Here is a 21012-nt window from a genome sequence, read left to right as displayed (position 1 = left end):
CTCGTCAGAAGGACACAAAAGGGGGTCATATGACCCCAGGATGCTGCAACCATCACACATATGAACCAGTTACCAAGCATCAGAATTTGGGTCACGTGACCATGGGAATGCTGCAATGATCATAAGTGTGAAAAACGGTCGTTAGTTGCTTTTTTCAATGCTGTTGTAACTTCGAACAGTCATTAAATGAACCGTTGTAAGTCGAGGATTACCTGTACAGGAAGTCCTCAAGTTGAAACGGTAACTGGGACTGGAATGTCCACCGCTAAACAATGCGGTCATAAAACGTGAGGTCACGTGGCCACACGGCCAGCCCCCACCACAACCCCGCTGACTTTCGCCATCTTCTTCCCACTGCTAGCAAGGCCCACCTGGCCTGCCCCACAAGAGTCAGCTGATGGCCAGGCCAGGCGTTCTTCCTCCGTCGTGCCGCTCTCCAAATAGCACATGCCATTCTTGCGACACTCTGGAAGGCTTCCGAGGCCTCCAAAGCCACAAAGCTCATGCCGTTCTCGTGAGGCCTGGCAAAGCCTCGTGAGGAGGCCGCACCCACCATTCCCCGAGTCCCACAGGCCGTTCTCCAGATGCTCTGGAAAGTTTCTGGAAAGCTCCCGAGGCCTTCAAAGCATTGCGAGGACGACACGTGTGACTGGGAGAATGGCAGGCCTGGCTTTCTCTTGCAAAGCGGCGGACGCTGTCTGGGGAATGGGGAGCTTCAGGAAGAAGGAATGGTAGGCAGTTTTTTAGGTTTCTGTGTGGACAAAAAGAGATTTGCAATTGAGAAACATGCCACAGACCAGCACTGGAGAGGATAGCCATGAAAGCTCTGGAAAAGATATTTAAATATCATGATGTGTATTTGTAGTTATAAAAGTTAGAATGGTGCGGGCCAATGTTTCTCGGCTGTGGCAACTTTAAAATGGGTGGACTTCAACTCCCAGAATTCAAGGCTGGCTGGGGAATTCTGGGAGTTGAAGTCCACCCATCTTAATGTTGCCACAGCTGAGAAGCACTGGTGCAGGCAATGTGTCAGGACTGCCTCCGATCAATCCCTAGGAAAGAAAACCCTTGACTCCATAGATTCAGAGAAAAGGTACTTTTACTAGGGAGGAACTGATTGCAGCAAAAGTCATGCATCGTCTGAAGCAAAACACACGCGAAGAGACAAATTGAAACTAACCCTAGAGGCCCCACCCACCCCCCACCCACCCCAGTAGCCAGGCAACCAGAATTCAATCATCGGCCAGGAAGATGTTTTGGGAACATCTCTGGTCCAGGTGCTCCATCTTCATGCATGTTGATCCAAGGACGGTTGGCCTTGAAGATATTAAGCAACCCAAACTAGCCTCTCTGAGTCCAGGCCTCCCGATCACGTCTCAGAAATTCTACTTTCACCTCTGTACGCTTCCCCTCCCAAATACCCATTGCTTCCCTACACGCACACTGTTTCCGTGGTAGCTGGCAGCAAAGCTTGAAAGAAAGCAAAGATGCAGGCTGACATAATGGCTTTCTGTGACACTCTGTGGCTGTGAAGAAGAAGTAGGATGAAAAACCACATTTGCTCCTGAATTTTGGAATTGGAGTGTTTGAAAAATCAGGAAAACATAACTATGGGTCATGAAACAAATCAGTTCAGTTCTCACATGAAGCACAAATGACCTAATTATGGGAAGACCCAAGTTTCCCTAATGCTGGGAAAGGTGGAAGGGAAGAGAAGAGGAGGAAGGGAGAGGGACTCGGTTCCAGCAGCAACGGGGGCATCATCAGAAGGTCTGAAGCATCAGGTTGGGCACTGCAGAAGATCGGCTTATGCAGTCACTGGGGGTTTACCCTGACTTATCTGATCATTCATTCCAGGATTAAGTGGGAAGATATAGAATAGAATTTTTTTTTAGAACAGAATTCTTTATATTTTATATTCATATATAAATCATATTTATAAATTCTTTATATTTCCTGGCTGCAAAAGCTGATAGGCAGTGGGACAGTTTTTGAGAAACAGAGGGACAGCCATTTGTCCTGGATGGCCTGGGAATTCCTGTCCTGGGCTGGGGGCTGGACCACTTCCCACCCTGTGATTCTGCATTCAGGATCCTCTCCAGCCCCCCTGCCTGCTTTGGCCCCTGTTCCCAGCAGCTCCTCCCTGGCCACAGCTCCCTTGGAGGATGACAAAGGCAGCAGCAGAAGCAGCAGAGTTGTGATGGTTTTCTTCATTCTCAGCCTGGAAAGGCCATCTAGCTTGGCTCCTGACCCCTCCTTCCGGCTCCCCAAGACTTGACACCCCCCCCACTGACCACCAACCCACGACCACCATTGGACATCAGCAAAAATTACCCAAGGCAGAAGATGCTCTTCTGAAGGACCACAAGGACACTCGGAGATGCCATGGTATTGCTGGACAGAGCATTTGGTCAGTGGACAGAGCAACACTCTCCATGAAGAGGACAAAAATGGGCCTTGGAAACAGCTGGAGCTGGAGAACTGAGCAAGCCAATTGGCTGCAGGACACACAGCCAGACTGAAGTCTTCCACTGCTAAGACCAACCTCCGACCATGGGCACAGCCCTTGCTGACCACAGAGAACCTGCCCAGCTGCTGCCCAGGAGCTAAAACTCTGGCACACGACTCGGCTGAAGATCTGGTGGCTGCCTGGGATAGGACAGCCGCCGGTGCTCTGGACCGAGTCGTGCCTTTGCGGCCTCTGACCCGACGCCGAACCTGCCCGGCCCCTTGGTTTTCCGAGGAGCTGAGGGAGATGAAGCGCCGGAAAAGACGCCTAGAGAGTGGTTGGAGGGCGAGTCGCTCCGAATCCGACCGAACACTAGTTAGGTCTCATATTAAGACCTATCTAGTGGCGATAAAAGCGGCAAAGCGTAACCACTTTTCCGCTCTTATTGCATCGGCAGATAACCGCCCAGCCGCCTTGTTTAGGGTGACCCGCTCCCTCCTACATCAGGGAGCACGGGAGGACCCCTTGCAAGGGCAGGCTGAGGATTTTGCACAGTATCTGCACGATAAAATCGCTCAGATTCGGGAAGGCTTGGACTCTGACTGGGTAGATCCCGGCGGGGTGACTGAGGCTGGTCTTGAGAATGTTACCTGGGATGAGTTCGACCCTGTGACTCCTGAGGACGTGGACAGGATCCTGGGGAGATTAAACGCAACCACATGTTTATTGGACCCGTGCCCCTCCTGGCTGGTACTGGCCACCCGGGAGGTAACACGAGGCTGGCTCCAGAGGATCATAAATGCTTCTCTGAGAGAGGGTTTCTTGCCTCCCGCCTTGAAAGAGGCGGTGGTGAGGCCCCTCCTCAAGAAGCCTTCTCTGGACCCGGCCGTTTTGGCAAACTATCGTCCGGTCTCCAACCTTCACTTTGTTGCGAAGGTTGTGGAGAGTGTGGTTGCGCAACAGCTCCCACAGTTCCTGGATGAAACCATCTATCTAGATCCGTGCCAGTCCGGCTTCAGGCCTGGGTACAGCACGGAGACGGCATTGGTCGCATTGGTGGATGATCTCTGGAGGGCTCGGGACAGGGGTTGCTCCTCTGTTCTGGTCCTGTTAGACCTCTCAGCGGCTTTTGATACCATCGACCATGGTATCATGCTGCGCCGGCTGGAGGGACTGGGGGTGGGAGGCACCGTGTTGCGGTGGTTCTCCTCCTATCTCTCTGACCGGTCGCAGTCTGTGTTGGCAGGGGGGCAGAGGTCGACCTCGAGGCGCCTTGCTTGCGGGGTGCCGCAAGGGTTGGTCCTCTCACCGCTCCTGTTCAACATTTATGTGAAGCCGCTGGGTGAGATCATCCGTGGTTTTGGGGTGCGATGCCATCTGTACGCTGATGATACTCAGCTGTACATTTCCACCCCAGACCACCCCAATGATGCCCTCGAAGTGATGTCCCAGTGTCTGGAGGCCGTGCGGGTCTGGATGGGGAGGAACAGGCTTCGGCTCAACCCTTCCAAGACCGAGTGGCTGTGGATGCCGGCGTCCCGGTATAGCCAGCTGGTGCCATTGCTGGCTATTGGGGGCGAGTCACTGACCCCCACAGAGGGGGCTCGCAACTTGGGCGTCCTCCTGGACACACGGCTGTCTTTAGAAGAGCATATGACGGCCGTGGCCAGGGGGGCTTTTTATCAGGTTCGCCTGATACGCCAGTTGCGCCCCTTTCTGGATCGGGACTCCTTGTGCACAGTCACTCATGCCTTGGTTACGTCACGCCTGGACTACTGTAACGCTCTCTACATGGGGCTCCCCCTGAGGAGCACCCGGAGGCTCCAGCTGGTGCAGAATGCGGCCGCGCGGGTGATTATGGGAGCGACGTGGCGCTCCCACGTAACACCTCTCCTGCGCGAGCTGCATTGGCTCCCGGTGGTCTTCCGGGTGCGCTTTAAGGTGTTGGTTCTCATCTTTAAAGCGCTCCATGGCTTAGGGCCAGGGTATTTGCGAGACCGCCTGCTGCTACCGATAACCTCCCACCGGCCAATACGCTCTCACAGAGAGGGCCTCCTCGGGGTGCCGTCGGTCAGGCAATGTCGGCTGGCGGCCCCCAGGGGAAGAGCCTTCTCTGTGGGGGCACCCGCCCTGTGGAATGAGCTGCCTCCTGGAATACGATTGATCCCGGACCTCCGGACCTTCCGTAAAGCCCTGAAGACGTTTTTATTTCATCAAGCCGGCCTAGCCTAAATGGTTTTTAATTGGGATTTTAAATTTTATGGATTTGGGGTTTTAAATTTGGGTAGCCAATGATTTAATTCTTTTAATTATCTTAACTTTTGCATTTGTATGTTTTTTAATTTTGGCTGTTCACCGCCCTGAGTCCCTTCTGGGAGAAGGGCGGTATACAAATTAAATAAATAAATAAATAAATAAATAAATAAAAAAAAGTCCCTGCTTGGAGAATTAGGAGCAGAAGTAAGAGGTGGGGGGGGGGGGGGGAATGGAAGATGCCTGGAAGGAAGAACCCCAGATTCCCTGTGGACTCTGCTTCAAATGCAGCCCAGGGGTGAGGGAGGGGCTGAGAAGGCGGAGGGATCGCCTGGCCTGATCTGCCCCATGGAGAACTGTAGAAAATCACCAGAGCTGATCTGCAGGAGACACCCAGGCTGCTGGCCAAAGCAACCCTCTGCTTCCTCCCATCCGGTGGGTCAGTCAATGGTCTGAGCAATGGCCGATGGTTCCAAATCCCTCTAGACCCAGATGGCCCTTCTCTACCCAGCTTCGGGCAACTAGATAAGGGAAGCTGGGCTCATTAGCCGGAGCGGGGGATGCTGCGGCAGAGCACACAGCCTCTCCCAGCCCAATGCCCCCCCCCACCAAGGCCCAATAGGAGGGGAGTTGCTGCCTCGCCCACTGCACAGGCCACCAGCCAAAGGAGACCAGGCCAGATTAGCAACCCTAGCAGGCTCTGAAGAATGAGAGGACTGGAGCGGGCACTGGTTGCGTACGGATCAAACGCCCTGACTGACGGGGGAAGTCTTCACTGGCCAAGGGCCAGCTGGGCTGCAGAGGGGCCCACGTGGGACCTTCACAATACATGCAAGGTTGCAACTCAGAATGCAAACGGAGGAATGGCAAAGAGCAGGAGTGACCAGGTGTGGGCTCCTTGGTGCTGCTCTCTAAGTTTAGTCGTTTTCTTGCTGACGTTTCATTATCCAATTAGGTTACCTCTTCAGTACGCCAAGGATGTGACCTAATCGGATACTGAAACGCCTGCAAGGAAACCACCCAGTTCAGAGAGCACCAAGAACCCCTCCTTTCAACCCTGAGCTACTAAGATTCTCCTCTATTAATGACCAATTGAAACGAACGAAAGAAAAACGGGTGAGCTGCCGGCTGGGAAAATCACTGTGCTGTATTGAAAGCCAAGGGGGTTATGTAGAGCAGGGAAAGGAGGACATGATTCCAAAATGCGCACAAATGGGGGAAAACAGAAGTTGGGGAATTTGTGTTCCATGTTACAATGCACTGAAGGCGGAAGCAAAGAAATCCCAGCAGATTCTGCTGCTGCCAGGGAAGGGCTGGGCCGAAGGGAAGCCTTGGCCCCCTACTGGACGCTTTGCTCACTACAGAGGACAACCAGCGCCTCCCACCCCCACCCCCACCCCAGTCAGTGTCAGATCCCTGCCCGTTCAGCCTGGCAGGGGTGGGTCCAGCTTCTCCACTAGGGTCGCCAGCAGCTTCCCACACAACTTGCTTGCTGGAGTATTTGATCTGGCTGTTTCCCAGGGAAGCCTCAGCAGACACAGCACAAGACAGAGCCCAAGGGGGGAGGGGGAGAGAGAGGAGGAGGAGGAGGAGGAGGAGGAATGCAAGCCAGTTGCCTGCCTGCCTGCCCTCCAGAGATCATTCCCAGCCCCTTAGCCCAGGAGCCTGGGAAGGCTGCCGGTGATGAAATGGTGACATGCTCACAATAACAGTTCCTTACCTGTGGGCATACAAGGGCACTCACAAAGACGGGCAGAGCAGCTTGGGGAAGGAGGACAATATCTATCCTGCTGCTCCCTGAGTACCTGAGCCCCCGAAGGGTGCCTGGTGCCGCCTGCCTTTCCTAGCCGGGGGCCACTTAACGGTGGTCGGCCCAGATCAGCTCTTCCATTTGCCAAGCCTCCCCATGTTTTCGTCTCTTCCTGCAGCTAATCCTGCTCTAATTTCTTTTGCTAAATCTCAGCCTCCCTTCTAGATTAACGCAGTCAAAGAGGGGGATGGGTTATTTTTAGCTATGGTATGTAAAAGAGGCAGCGTAAGGGCACCATCCACACAGATGCCCCACCACGGTTCCTCTGACGGGTCCCTTGAGGGCTGAGCCCCCACTACCTCAGAGGCTCCCTGGTGGGCAGTGAACTCCCACGAGACCCCAACCAGTCTTCCCCCCCTATGGGCTCATCATCCTGAATGCCAAGCCACCCTTGCAGAGAAAAGCCTGCAGGGGTCTCTGCCTCGAAGGCTTCAGAGATCCTGTCCGCATCCATCCTATGCCAACTTCCTGGTCCTTCTTTATCTGCAACAGTATTGGCCGAGGATGGTTTCTGCTAGGAAATCCCTACCTAAAGCCCAAAAACATTGCAATCACGACATAAACCCAAGACTGAAAATCAAGCTTGTCAGATGTTACATCTTTCCTATCCTGCTCTACGGAGTGGAGAGTTGGTCTCTGACAGAAAACCACTTGAAGAGACTAGAAGCATTTGAAATGTGGATTTACAGGCGGCTGTTACGTATAACTGTAAATTTGTATTACGTAAATTCCCTGGGGGAAACCAGGCTTAATAGCAGTGACTGTGAGAGGGATCTTGGAGTCTTAGTGGACAACCAGTTAAATATGAGCCAGCAGTGTGCAGCGGCAGCTAAAAAAGCCAATGCAATCCTAAATTGCATTAACAGAGGGATACAATCAAGATCAAGTGAGGTACTAATACCACTCTATAAATCCCTAGTAAGACCACACCTAGAGTACCGCATCCAGTTTTGGTCACACCACTATAAAAAGATATTGAGACTCTAGAAAAAGTGCAGAGGAGATCAACCAGGATGATTAGGGGACTGGAGGCTAAAACATACAAAGAACGGTTGCAGGAACTGGGCCTGGCTAGTCTAGTGAAGAGAAGGACCAGGGGAGACATGATAGCCGTCTTCCAATACCTGTTTTCCAAAGCACCTGAAGGCTAGACAAGGAATAACAGGGAGATTCAACCTAGAAATAAGGAGGAATTTTCTGACAGTGAGAACAATCAACCCGTGGAACAGAAGTTGCCTTCGGAAGTTGTGGGAGCTTCATTACTTGAGACTTTAAAGAAAAGATTGGACTGCCATTTGTCAGAAAGGATGTAGGGTCTCCTGCTTGAGCAGGGGGTTGGACTAGATGACCTATAAGGTCCCTTCCAACTCTGTTAATCTGTTAAAATCTGTTAAAATAAGATGGGTTGACAAAATCAGAAATGAGGAGGTGATAAGTCACCTGGGAAAGCAAAGGGAAATCATCAAAACCGTCAAAAAGCATAAATTGGAATATTTTGGACATCTGATGCGACACCTGGAGAAATACGGCATCCTTCACTCAATCCTCCAGGGAAAGACTGAAGGCAAAGGAGGCCCAGGCAGAAGAAGAACATCATGGCTTCAAAATCTGAGGTACTGTTTGGACAAAACTCAGCAGCACTTTTTTGTGCGGCTGTTGATAAAAATAGGATCACCAACATAATCGCCAACGTCCGATGACGGACATGGCACAAGAAGTAGAAGAAGACCCGGCTCCAGTCGGGCCCTGCTCAGCTGCCTGGCCCAGGCTTTGGACAGGCTCTCGGAGGCAAGAGATGGATGAAGAGGCATTCATGTCGAGCTCATGGCAACCACACCGCATCCTCTGAGGCCTCCGTAGTACTGAGGTTTCTGCAGACATAAAACAGCGTTGCTCAACCTTGGCCACTTTAAGATGTGTAGACTTCAACTCCCAGAATTCCCTGGCTGAGGAATTCTGGGAGTTGAAGTTGATGCATCTTAAAGTGGCCAAGGTTGAGCAACACTGACATATCGTAGAGGCAGGACCCATCAACAAGGCGTGAGAAATGCTGAGTGCAGTAAATTAAAACGGGAGACAGAAACGCTGCAAAACCGGCTTCCTCCCCTTTCAGAGCCGCCCCAGAGGGTGGGCGCTCCCTTTGCTGGTGACTCTGGGCTTCCGGGTGCCCTTCCGGGTGCTGGAGGTGAGCTTTAATCCTGGCAGGGCCCCCTTCTCCCATTCCCATCTGCTGCATCCCATCCCAGGGACTGCCACCTGCTGTGCTTTCCATCCCGGCCTCTCCCTCCGGAGGTTCAAAGGTCTCTTTTTTCCAGCCTGTTAAGCCTCAGGGACACACATAGCATTGGGGGGCGTGGGGGTGGGGGGGTAGAGAGAAAGGATGTGTTTTTCCTGGCAGCAGAATTTCATTTTTAACTGCGTCTGGGCTCAGGGAGTTTTGTTCTCAGGATTTCGACTATGTGGTTTTTATGGGTCTGTGGTTTTCTTTTGTATGCTTTGTACTTTGCTATGTCTTTTAATCTGAGTTACCGGGGGGGGGGGGGGGGGAAGAGAGGGTTTTTTTTTCCATTGCTCAACTGGAAGAGCTGAAAGCTTTGGAAACAAGTGAGCAAACCTTCGGCCTCTTTACCCATCCTGTTTTTGTTCTTCAGCCTTTCCCTCTGTCTCCTTCCCAGGCTCTGATCAGCTGCTGCTGGCACTTCTTAAATCTCTCTCCCAGCTGGCTCTGATCTTTCTACAGGCCTCCCCTCCGCTCACTTCCAAGTGACCAAGTGGGCAGAAGCGCATTCTTACACACAGCCATATTCGCCTCTTGCAATAAACATGTGTTCCTCAGGACATTGTCCCATTGTCCACTGGAGCCTAAACCCACAGAAAACGGCTCTCTGGCAGCCTCCTCCCGAGGAGCAGCCCGTCTCCTCCCTGGTTCCTTGGTCTTTGCCAGAGTTGTTGGCTGCACTCTCATGGACAGGCCTTCAATTCCCCATCCCTTCCCACCCCACAGTCCAAAACCATGTTCTGAAGCTGAGCCTTTTCACAGCAGACACTCCCCTCTCCACACCATCCTGGGTCCCAAGGGACCCCTCACTTTTCTTCCCCATCTGACCCATCTCTTCCTGCTGCCTAAGAGCATGTATGTTAGAATATTAACGACTGGGAAGACATAGTAACAAGGTCAGCCAATGAATAGGCATAGCAACTAAGTCAGCCAATTGGGAGCTGAGACAGATTGGAGCTAGGGCGTGTCTTAGTCTGCAGCTTCTGATTCTGTGCAGAGAATTGAAACTGAAACCAAACAGTCTGTGCATGCCGTTTGCTCTGCTAAAAATGAAACTAACTGTTCTCTCCTGCCTTGTGTTGTAACTGCTACTACGTTGAAAAAGAACCGATATTGGTATTGTAAATACTTCCATCTATTATTGTGAATATAAAGAAGTTAATGAATCCTGCTGCATCAGTTTATCTGTGTGTGCTTCTGGATTTGAATTTTTGCAAGAAACACTGTCACAGTATTAATTATCTTCTTCCCCTGCATCGCTTGCTTTCAGAATGCAAACTCCCAAACTCCTCTCTGCTTCTTTCATGGAAAGTAGTAAGGATCACTAACAATTCCTCTTTTTACAAGGATCCTCAACAGATGACAATCCTTCCACCCCTGTAACACAAACACCAGCCATTCCTTTGTAATTCATTGTACTCCACAATCTTCACTATCCTTCCTGCCTAGGTCTCCCTCCAGTGCATTGAGCCCACTTCAATCAAGCTAATCTACTTCTTTCTGCAGGAAACTCACTCTGGAGACAGCCAGTGTCCAGATGAACAGTGCCGTGTTTGGGCTCAACCTCGGTCTGCTCTTAAAGCCTCCAGCCTCTGGGTCAAGACTGCTGCCTTAACTCCTGACTGCTCAAGGGAGAGAGTGATACAACCTGGGATGAAGGATGCACCTCAAATCCAGATGCCCCCTCCCAGGGTCTCTGGTCATCTCGGTAGTGGATCCTTATAAAAAGAGGAATTGTTCGGTTAATGATCCTTACTACCTTCCATGAAAGAAGGGACCTGGCTGGGGTGGGGTGGGGTGGGGGGAGGTGGCAGAAGGGATGTGGGGGGGATATGGTACATACTGATAGAAGAGAATATTTGTAGCTCAGGGCTGAACCGTGGGGTCCCTGTTCCTCTCTGAGCATGGTGGTTTTCTTGCAGACGTTTCACTGCTAGCACCTAGTTGGGTAACGAAACATTTGCAAGAAAACCACCCCGCTCAGAGAGCACCCAGGACCCCACAGCCTTCCAAGCCTGCATTGATTCAGCACTGGGCCACTAGAATGAAGAAATAAGCCCTTGAAGGGAAATAAGCTGTCATTCGGGGAAATATGACAAGAAACCAGGTGCTTAAAGAAGAAGGAAACAGATTTCATTCGGACATCAGGAAAAATCGGCCCATGGTAAGAGGCTGCCTTGGGAAATCCTTTCCAGATTTATTCTGATTATAGGGAGGTGGGAAGAAGCCTCATGACATTTTGACACAGGACATTTTGCACCTGCGCAGGAAGGTAAACAGAGATGACTGAAGGATCATGTAGGAGTCCTCTATTTATTTATCAATTTAAATGGTCGCCCATCTCATATACTGTACCCAACTCTGGGTGACTGACAATTAAAACAATAAAAACACTGTCATGAATTATAAACATAAATAACATAAAAAGAGCAGCTGAGAAACTCAGTGACTTTGCCTTTAGACTGCAGTGCACGGAGGAAAAATTCCCCATTCCACTGAGGAAAAGATTAGCTTTTAAAAGTAAATATGATTTAAGCAGCATTTGGGTTGATGTAGAAACCCCCCCCCCGCCGCCCCCCCCCCCCCGGTAGATCACCTCTGGCAATGAAAGGGTTTAAAGGTTGATCTTGTTGACCCCTCTCCATGTCCACTCTGACCCAGGAATGAAGACATTAACCCTTGACCTCTGGGCCAGTTTGGGGAGCAAATGTCACCCTCCAGGTGTCATTGCCCCCTGACCTACAACGGCAGGAATCAGCACTGCCTCTCCAAGCCCCCCCCCCCCATCCACACATCTTAAAGCTGCGGAGGTCGAGAAACTCTGTTCTACACTAAAGGCACCAGCAGTCAAGAAATACATTGCAGACCAGCCCTTGGTTCAATGTTAGCAAAATTACTGAAATCTTGGATCCCTGGAGGAGATATTCCGATGCCTGAACCTATGGGAGCCAGAAGTGTGGAGGCCAGTGGTTTTTCCTGGGACGCTCTAAAGTTGGACTACTAGAGAGGACAACTAGCAGCAAGGTGGATGGACTTCACCCCAGCAGCAGTGGCCGCATCCCTGGGAGGCCTACGGGAGACAGACCCCGCTGGAAAGGGTTCATTGCTGGGTCTGACAAAAGTCACCACTAATTAGCCAATCAAATTCAGAGAAGAAAGTCTCCTAATTAACACTACTAGCACGCAAGTCCTGGGACCAAAACTCTGGGACGCCAACTGCAGCCAAGAGGCTCCCGGTTGGGAACACATCACCTGTCCTTCAGGAAAAGCCACCTTATGCTCTGCTCTGGCCCTCCCAGATCAGCAGGTAAGAGAATAGCAATGGCCCCCTTTGCAAGGGGAGGGTCGCAAAGCCCACCCCCTGCCCAGTTCCACCAACTTTCATCAACCAGGGCACAGCAGGGCATCTCCCCAGAAACTCAAGATGGCGCTTGTGACCTCACAGGGGAAGAGTCAGGGACAAGGCTCGGAAGGTCTTTTACTGCAGGCAGAAGAAGCCCAGAGGAGCGGCAGCAACTCAGCTGGCTCCCTGCCCAGCCCCAAGGCCTTAACCCGCCATTTGGGCCAATGGACTTTCCCAACAGCACCCTACGGTTTGCTTTCAGCCACAATTTTGGTTCAAGTGGGAAGCTTCTGAGTAGGACTCAGGTGCAGAACACAGCAAAGCTTGGAAAGTCAGCCGAGAACATTGCCGTTATATCCAGGACTTGCACCAGAACAGCTGAGACCCTGGGCACTGCCAAATCCTCCAGCCTGTGCCATGGAGGAAGCTCCTTTGCAGGCCAGAGCAAGCAGCCATCAGCCTCTGGCTTAGAATCGCAACTGGTGACCTGACTCTGCCAAACACCAATTTCCAGAAGCCGCATCCCAGCAGGGCCTCCAGAGGACGAGGGCAAACATCTCTGCCAAGAACGCCCTAGGAAACTAAGGCTTCCCTGGCACACACCATCCTCACTTAGTAGGGCAGGGCATTGGCACTGCAGCACACGGCGCCCAGTCCAATCCATGCCCACTTCGACAAAGCCTGCTGGGTCGATGCAACACAAAACCTGAGCCCAACCAGCAATACCAACATGGGTGCTCAGAACTGGACGTGCAAGGTGGCAACCGGAGCTGGCACCCCGACCCCACTTTCCCGTGGGCGCTTGCCAGCCCTCGCCTACCTGCGATGCGGAGGACTGCCCTCTCTGCGGGGTCCAGCACAGAGCCGTTGCCGCCCGCGGCTGCCTTGGTTCGCTTGGTGCGCTGGTGCTTGGGCAGGTTCCACGGCAGGGTGTCTCCCGGGGTGGGGGAGCCGCTGCTGCCGCTGGAGTTGTCTTCAGCCATCGGTGGCTTCTCTTTCCATCGGCCAGACATCACCTCCTGCAAAGGGGGGACAGTGTCAGAGTTGGGGGCCTCCCCAGGAATCTGCCCTCCATCTGCAGCAAAGGGTCTAGTCGCTGTTGCCCATTAGTCACCGCCAGGCCTTCACTTCGCCCTGGGCAGCCTGAGTTCTCCGAGCAGTTGTCCCCCATTCCAAGGGGGGGGGCAGAAATGGGGGAGACTGGCTCCCCCCAGACTGCTCCACCTCCGTTCATCCTCCCGTCCTGATTGGATCTGTTTACGCAGCAGATGAGACCCAAAGGGCTCCAAGATGCCAAGGCTTTAAGGCCGGAGGCAAAGCAGCGCAAGACCTTCCCCCCATCCCACGGGCCCACGCTCCCCCCCAGCTCTGTGTAGGAAAGGCCCCCAGGCGGTCCTCCACGGGTGAGGCCTGGGGCCCCAGAAAAGCCGCCGGCTCTTCTCCGTTGCCATGGTTGCCGCTTCCCCGGCGCCAGCGGGAGGGAGGCACGTGCGCGCTGCTGCCCCCCCTCGAGACGAGTCCCCGCCCGCCCCCGCCGCCCAGCGCCGCGACGTCTCCCGCTGCCCCGCTCCGGACGGCTCCTCCGCCGGTCTCCGCCTGGCCACCGGGCGCTGTGGAGCAGCCCAGTCGGAGGCGCTCGTGCCAGCCGCGCCCGTCGCTCTCGGGACGCTTCTCCTCCGCCCGGGGCCCCCGCCGCCCCGAGGCCGCCTCTGCAGGCCGGGAGAGGGACCCGAGCGGGATGGCCGGGCGACGCAGCGGCCCCTTGCCACTCCCGCCACGCCACCCACTCACCGAGGGCGGGGGCGGCGGGCGGGCTCAGCCGGGCGGCATCATGGCCGAGCAGGGCAACCTGCGGCGGCGTTTGGCAGAGGCGCCGCCCCGCGCGGCTCCGGCAGGGCGTGTGCGCGAGGGCTGGTGCGCGGCAGCCGCGCGGCCCTATCTCGGAGCCCCACGCGCGCGGCTCCAGGCGGCCGGCCGGATTAGGCGTCGCGCTCCGGAGGGAGCTCGGAGGCGGCGGCCTGGCCGGCTTCCCTCGCCCGCCGGAGGAGGAGCTGCCCCGGGCTACCAATGGGGGCGTCGGCCGAGGAGCCCCGGTGCCGGCTCTGGCCGAGGGCCCGCCGGGAACCACCTCCCCGTCGGGCAGGCAGGAGCGCCTCGGGGCAGGAAGGTCGTCTTCGCCCCGCGCCTCCCGCCTCGCCTGCGGAGACCCCGAACGTCGCTGCCAGCGGAGCAAAGCCCGGGACGATCAGGCGGAGGTCGGGACCCTTTGCAGGACCTTCGTGGGGGGGGGGGAGTCACCCTGGGACGCGCAAGAGTCGCCGCTCCCGGGCGCGGGTTAGTCGTCGGGGGGCAGGCGGGACGTGGCGGGTCCAGATCCAGTGCCCTTACCGTGCTGGGCCCCTCGCCGCCCCCTGCCTCCGAAGACCCCGACAGCTGCTCCTTGAGACGGGGCGAGCGCGAGCTCCTTCCCGAGGGAGGCAGCCTTCAAGTGGCTGCTTGCACCGCAGCGGAACTCCTGCCGGAGCCCGTCGGGGCTACGCCGCTCGCCTCCATTCACCGCTGCCCTCCGTGCCGGGGGGCGGGGGCGGGGATGGTGAGGCTCGACTCGGCCTGCCCAGGACCTGCCTGAAGCCACGGACCAGGCGGGACGCGGCTCGGCGCCTGCCTGCCCGCCCGCCCGCCTGCCAGCTGTTCCTCTTTCCCTCGGGCCGCCCTCGCGTTACCTGTCCGCTGCCCCCTCCCGCCGGTGGAGGCGCTCACCTGGGGCCTGAGCTGGGCCGCCCCTCCCCGGTGGCCCGGCCTCCCGCCCCGCCCTCGGACCGCGGCTCGCCATTGGCCGGCGTGTGCGGCTGCCCGACCTGCTTCGGCCGCTGCAGGTCCCCGCCGGCCGCGGCCTTCCGGCGCTGGGAGCGGGAGACGAGGACTACGGAGCTACCGTCTCCCCCACCACATCCCCGGCCGGCGAAACCTACCGGACTCCTGAAGCAGCAGGAGCTGCAGAGCTGCAGAGCGAAGCGCCGAGGGGGCGGCTGCATCCGGAAACCGGGGAAACTCGGGGGCCGAGGAGAGCCGGTGAAGCGGGTCGATGCAGGCGGAGGACTGGGAGGCGCGGGAGCCGGGCTGCCTGAGACGCCGGGCGGGAGAGGCGGAGGAGGGTCCAGGCGGGCCGAGAACAAGGCTCCTCTGTCCGACCCGCGTCCCGCAGCCCCACCCCGGCCCCGAGGCAGTCGCTTGGCAAGGGCTCCGGTCGTAGTCCGGCTCTGCCAAGGCCGGCCAGCCTAGGCTAAAGCGAGCTGAGAGGCCCAGCCGAAGTAGCCGGACTTGTGGGATAGGGGCAGCAGGGGATGGATGGGGGATACCGGCCCTAGTGAGCTTCTCCCTGAGAATCTCCTGGTTAACCAAGGAAGCCAGGGATGCAATGACAGGTGAGGCCAAGGGCAAGAACAGGTACACCATCGGGGGCATACCGGGGATCTCCAGAACATTCTAGCTTTGAAGGTGCCTCTGTGGGCAAGGGGGCTGTGCCCACCAGCACTTTGGGCTCTCCAGCTGACCTGCAGGGATTAGCCCAGAATGGAGGGGGGGAGGCCCAGGCAGTCAAGTAGGAAGCTCAGGAAGCTTCCTGGGATCCAGGAATGCAGGTGCTCAGAGGCTCCCAGTTGGTGCCGGCAGAATCTTCTCTCAAGGCACAGAGAAATCTTCCCTGGGCCTCAGCTCAAGCCTTGTGCCCCCCCCCACCATCCTGTACCAGGCTGCAGGTGCAGTTGTGGCTGGAGGAAGCCTTCAGCTCATCTGGCTAAGCTGCCCACAGTTGTGCCCCCAGCTGGAGTCCGCTTACCTGCTCCTTGGCAGCTGGAGAGAGAGCCACCCCTGTGGCAGAATTCCCAGCCTGCTCCCTGCGTGGCTTGGCTTTGGCGGCCTTTTTCCGGCGCTTCTAATGATGCAAAGAGGGGAAGGGTAGTCAGTCCTGCAGCCCCTCAGGGTGTGCCCAGCTCTCCTGATCCCTCCTCGCTGCCCCCCTGCCTTCCTGCCTGAGAGGTGGGAAATGCCCAGGGATGGCTGTGTGCCAGTCACTGGCGGAGGCCCTTTCCCCCACCAAGAGCCTTCTGTGCTCTCTGCAGTTGTGGGCAGAACTCCCCCCCTTGCCAGGGGGTTGCACAATAAAGGCTTTGAGGGCGCTTGCCCTGCTCGTGGCAGGGAAGGGCAAAAGCCCAGTGTTTGCAGCCCCTTGCCACGGGCACGGCGTCGTGCTCCAGAGTTCTTCAAGGAAGCCTTTAGTGCATGGGTACTTGAGCGCAAAGCTTACCTCTGAGGGGCCCAAGGACCTGGCTGCTCCCAGCTGCGATCCTGACAGACAGAAGAGGAGTGTGTTAGGGGTGCAAGGCTGGAGGTCGGGGGATGGGAGCTTTCTCTGTACCTGGCTTCTGTGGTGGGGCTTTCTTCTCCAACCTTCGACAGAAAGTGCAAATCCTCCCCACGGCTGGGCCACAGGCCAGCAGGCACAAGGGCCCACGCAGGCCCATTTTCCAAGCTCCTACGGCTGTCCACCCAGGGAGGCTGCCCGGCTGCAGTTGCACCCTCAAAATGGGCCCAAGGGGATGTCTGCCTCGGGATGGACCCCTCTGCTCCAGCGGCTTGTCTGTTTGCGTCCCACGGGCCCCTCAGCGGGCACAAGGTCTCTACCTGGGCCAAAGTGAGCCCAGATGCCTGAGCAGAGGGTTGGATGCAGAGGGGCCCCAGCTGGCCTTCTGCCCCTCTGCTCTGGTGTGAGCCATCTGGCATCCTGGGAGGCTCCTGAGTGAAGGTCCGGGGGAGAAAGGGCAGCACTCAGCTTCAGGCATTCCCCGATTACATGAGGGGCTCCCCCCTCGCATGACTCTTCTTCTGGACTCTGGATGCCCAGTGCAGAGGGAGGGGGCAGAAAATGATGCAGGCCATCTGTGCTCCACAGAAGCATTTAGGCCTCTTTAGGCCTCCTTCCTCAATGCCTCCCCCCTTGCCTCCTCTGGGCCTTGGATTTGCAGACGCCAGCATGTCCTGGATGTTGGCTGGTCCACCAATGAGTCTTACTCAGCCAAGTCCCTGTCAAGTGGCCCAGTTTTGCCTCTGCAGTGGGCAGCCCCCCCTCCAGCCCTCCAAATTGTAGAAACTCTGCAAGTCCCCTGCCAGCAAGATGGGGAAAAACTCTGCCCCCTTGGAAGGAAAGCATTAACCGTCTTCCTCTGCTGGCCGGGCATTAATCTGGGCAAAGGCACAGCAACAGGAGATGGGAGGAGGGGATAAATGCGCTCCTACACACACACACACACACACACCCCTCCGGAGCCCAGAGAGGAGGGAGGCGGAGAGTGTTGCTGCTGGCTCTTCTCCCCAATCCTAAGCATCGCCAGCTGGTCTGCCCAGAAAGGGCTGCGCCCGGCCTAGCACCCACTTATTTACCTACCTACCTACCTGACCAGAGGCTGGGTGGCGGGCGTCCCTGCCAGGAGCAGACCAGGAAGAGGGCCCACACCCCGAGAGAACACAGCACCAGGCCGGCTACCCAAGCAACGCGGAGCCAGGCAGGATCAGTCGGTGTCCACGGGTTCAAGGAGGCCATGCTCAGCTCTGCTGTGCCACGCGAGCCACGCCACGCCACTGCACCCAGCAGCAAGGGGGGAGGGGGAGGGCAGTGGGTGTGCCGGCCTCATTAACCCTCACTGGCTTCCTTGTCTGCTGCCGGCCCAGATGGGTTCCAGATGTTTGTAGCCCCTCCTTTTCCTCCCTCCCCCCCCAAGCAGGCCGCTCCCTCTGAGTCAGCCAGGCGGCCCAGGGCTTTAACCCCTCCAGCAGTTTGGCCAGAGCTGTGGGGCAGAGAATAGAGCTGTGGGGCAGGAGGGAACCGGACTTTGAGCTCTTATACAGACTGAGCAGTGATGGGCGCCCGTTTAGCCTGTTCAAAAGGGGTGGTGGGAGGAAGTCTGCCCATCACCGGTTCTTCACTGTCATTTACTCTTCCAGAGTCAGAGAGGAGTTGATGTCTCCGTCGGGCTCTTCCGAAGTTCTCTCGCTAAATGTTGGACGGGATAATCTAGTCCAATCCCTCACCTGAGATCCAGGATCCAAACAGAGCCAGTTTCTCAACCTCAGGCCTTTCCAGGCACATGGACTTCCCTCCCAGAATTCCCTAGCCAGCCACAGGGATGGCTGGCTGGGGAATTCTGGGAGCATCTGCTGTGTTTGACGTTTTCCAATGAAAAATGGGAGTTTGTTTATTTTATAATCTCAGTTTCTATAGCCACCACTTGGACTTGACTCTGGACAGCTGACAAAGTTTAAGACCATGTGACAAAAATGCTATTTCCCATGAGCAGGACGAATTGTTCGATGAACTGACAAAGCTGAAGCTGGGTTTTTCCCAGTCATGTCATGCTACCAGTTGATGTTCAGTTAGCACCCGGTTTGTTCTACATGTTTTTCTTGGGTACTATCGTCAACCAGACATCATCCAATCTTCTATATCTCTGAATTTAATTTCAGTTTTCTAAATAAAGCACTGTGCACTTATCGCTGCTAAATTTCACTGTTATGGTCAGTCCACTTATTTAGCTTCTAAATTTTATTTGCACTTTTTAGAATTATTATTTATCATGTCCAATTTTGTATCACTTGGTAACCATTCCTTGTACATCATCATCTATATTATGAAGGAAAGTATTAAAGAATTATAGAATCCAAAAGTGATCTTTGCAAAGCCTGAATTGAAGAAACATTTATGTATCCAATTAATTGTGATGCCCTCTAAGCCATACCTAAAAGGATTACTAATTAAAATATTATGAGTTACACACCTTTGTCAAATATGGTACAAAACCCGAGTTATGTGTATATCATTCCCATAGTCTACTTAGGAAATTATCCAATTGAAATATAAGATCAATAATATTTTTTTGTGGACTCCGTTGTTTTCAGTCTGTTTACAGATTCATTGCTTAAATAGATCAACAGATGATGCTGTTAATATGGCTCTGCACTACATCCTACAACATCTTGAATCTCCAAAGGCCTACGCAAGGGTCCTCTTTATAGACCTTAGTTCACCATTCAATACCATCATTCCAGACACACTTCTAACTAAGCTAAACCAGCTACCCGAACACACTTGTAAGTGGATCATAAGCTTCCTAACAGACAGGAAGCAGCAGGTGAAGCTAAGCAGAATCACATCAGATACCTGTACAATTAGCACAGGGCCCCCCAAGGCTGTGTGCTCTCCCCACTTCTCTCTGTATACCAATGACTGCATCTCTAATGATCCATCTGTTAAACTGCTGAAGTTTGCAGATGACACAACAGTGATCAGTCTCATTCACAATGATGAATCCGCATACAGACGGGAGGTTGAACAACTAGCCTCGTGATACGACCGGAACAATCTGGAACTGAACACACTCAAAACCGTACAAATGGTGGTAGACTTTAGGAGAAACCCTTCCATACTTCCACCTCTCACAATACTAGACAACACAGTATCAACAGTAGAGACCTTCAAATTTCTAGGTTCTACCATATCTCACGACCTAAAATGGACACCCAACATCAAAAATGTCATCAAAAAAGCACAACAAAGAATGTTCTTTCTGCGCCAACTCAGAAAGCTCAAACTGCCCAAGGAGCTGCTGATCCAGTTCTACAGAGGAATTATTGAGTCTGTCATCTGCAACTATATAACTGGTTTGGTTTGGTTCTGCAACCCAACAAGACAGACACAGACTTCAGAGGATAATTAGAACTGCAGAAAAAACAATGGCTACCAACCTGCCTTCCATTGAGGACTTGTATACTGCACAAATCAAAAAGAGGGCTGTGAAAATATTTAGACCCCTCACATCCTGCACATAAACTCTTTCAATTCCTATCCTCAAAACGACACTATAGAGGACTGCACACCAGAACAACTAGACACAAGAACAGTTTTTTCCCAAATGCCATCACTCTGCTAAACTAAATAATTCCCTCAACACTGTCAAACTATTTACTAAGTCTGCACTACTATTAATCTTCTCATCATTACCACCCATCTCCTTCCACTAATGACTGTTATGACTAACTTTGTTGCTTGCATCCTTACGATTCATACTGTTTCCTAATATGATTTGATTATTTGTACCCTATGACTATCATTAAATGTTGTACCTTATGAGTCTTGACGAAAGTATCTTTTCTTTTATGTACACTGAGAGCATATGCACCAAGACAAATTCCTTGTGTGTCCAATCACACTTGGCCAATAAAATTCTATTAAAAGATTTTTCATTCTTCTCAGGTTTATAGTTTAACAGATTAACAGAGTTGGAAGGGACCTTGTAGGTCATCTAGTTCAACCCCCTGCCCAAGCAGACCCTGCACCATTTCTGACAGATGACAGTCCAGTCTGTCCTTGAAAGCTTCCAGTGATGAAGCTCCCACAACTTCAAAGGCAACTTCTGTTCCCATTGGTTGACTGTTCTCACTGTCAGAAAATTTCTATTTCTAGGTTGAATCTCTCCTTGATCAGTTTATTTATTTATTTTTATTTTATGCAATTTATATGCCGCCCTATCTCCGAGGACTCAGGGTGGCTCACAACAGTAAAATGCACAATTCCCACCAATATAAAATTAAAATCCCAATTTAAAACAATTTAAAATTCATTTAAAAAAAAAAAAACACCAGTCCAGGCTGCGGAACAACCAGGTCTTCAAATCACAGCGGAACGAGCGAAGGTCAGGGGCCATCCGGAGCTCCAAAGGAAGCTGGTTCCAGAGGGTGGGTGCGCCCACAGAGAAAGCTCTCCCCCTGGGGATCCCCAGCCGACACTGTCTGGCCGACGGCACCCTGAGGAGGCCCTCTCTGTGGGG

The 21012-nt window shown here is 54.0% G+C and overlaps 2 protein-coding genes across 2 annotated transcripts in view; both read right to left on the bottom strand.

Moving 5' to 3' along the window:
- PLEC (plectin) overlaps positions 1-13146 on the bottom strand; it is an 83330-nt gene extending 70184 nt beyond the window's left edge. Inside the window, exon 1 of the mRNA XM_034419970.3 lies at positions 12954-13146. Coding sequence (XP_034275861.2) covers positions 12954-13146 — 193 coding nt within the window. The remainder of the gene's footprint in view (positions 1-12953) is intronic.
- Positions 13018-17868, bottom strand: LOC148115000 (uncharacterized). Its single transcript, XM_087891478.1, has 5 exons — positions 17585-17868; positions 16440-16480; positions 15972-16067; positions 15106-15257; positions 13018-13152 (listed from the first exon to the last, which is right to left on the bottom strand). The coding sequence occupies exons 1-5, from the start codon at positions 17730-17732 to the stop codon at positions 13146-13148; spliced, it is 444 nt and encodes a 147-aa protein (XP_087747604.1). The 5' UTR covers positions 17733-17868; the 3' UTR covers positions 13018-13145.
- Between the last annotated feature and the right edge of the window lie 3144 nt (positions 17869-21012).

The sequence above is a fragment of the Pantherophis guttatus genome, chromosome 3 (genome assembly GCF_059756535.1).
Source record: "Pantherophis guttatus breed Tessera chromosome 3, ASM5975653v1, whole genome shotgun sequence".
NCBI lineage: Eukaryota > Metazoa > Chordata > Lepidosauria > Squamata > Colubridae > Pantherophis > Pantherophis guttatus.
Note: the sequence above shows the minus strand (reverse complement) of the source record. Positions and strands in the feature narration are given on the sequence as shown.

Bases quoted from the DNA above. Each gene is read 5' to 3' on its own strand.
- LOC148115000 (XM_087891478.1), bottom strand. From the start codon at position 17,732: ATGGCCTCCTTGAACCCGTGGACACCGACTGATCCTGCCTGGCTCCGC. The intron at 16,481-17,584 runs GTAGGTAGGTAG...TCTGTCTGTCAG, and splicing joins GCCACCCAGCCTCTGGTCAG to GATCGCAGCTGGGAGCAGCC. The intron at 16,068-16,439 runs GTAAGCTTTGCG...TTGCATCATTAG, and splicing joins GGTCCTTGGGCCCCTCAGAG to AAGCGCCGGAAAAAGGCCGC.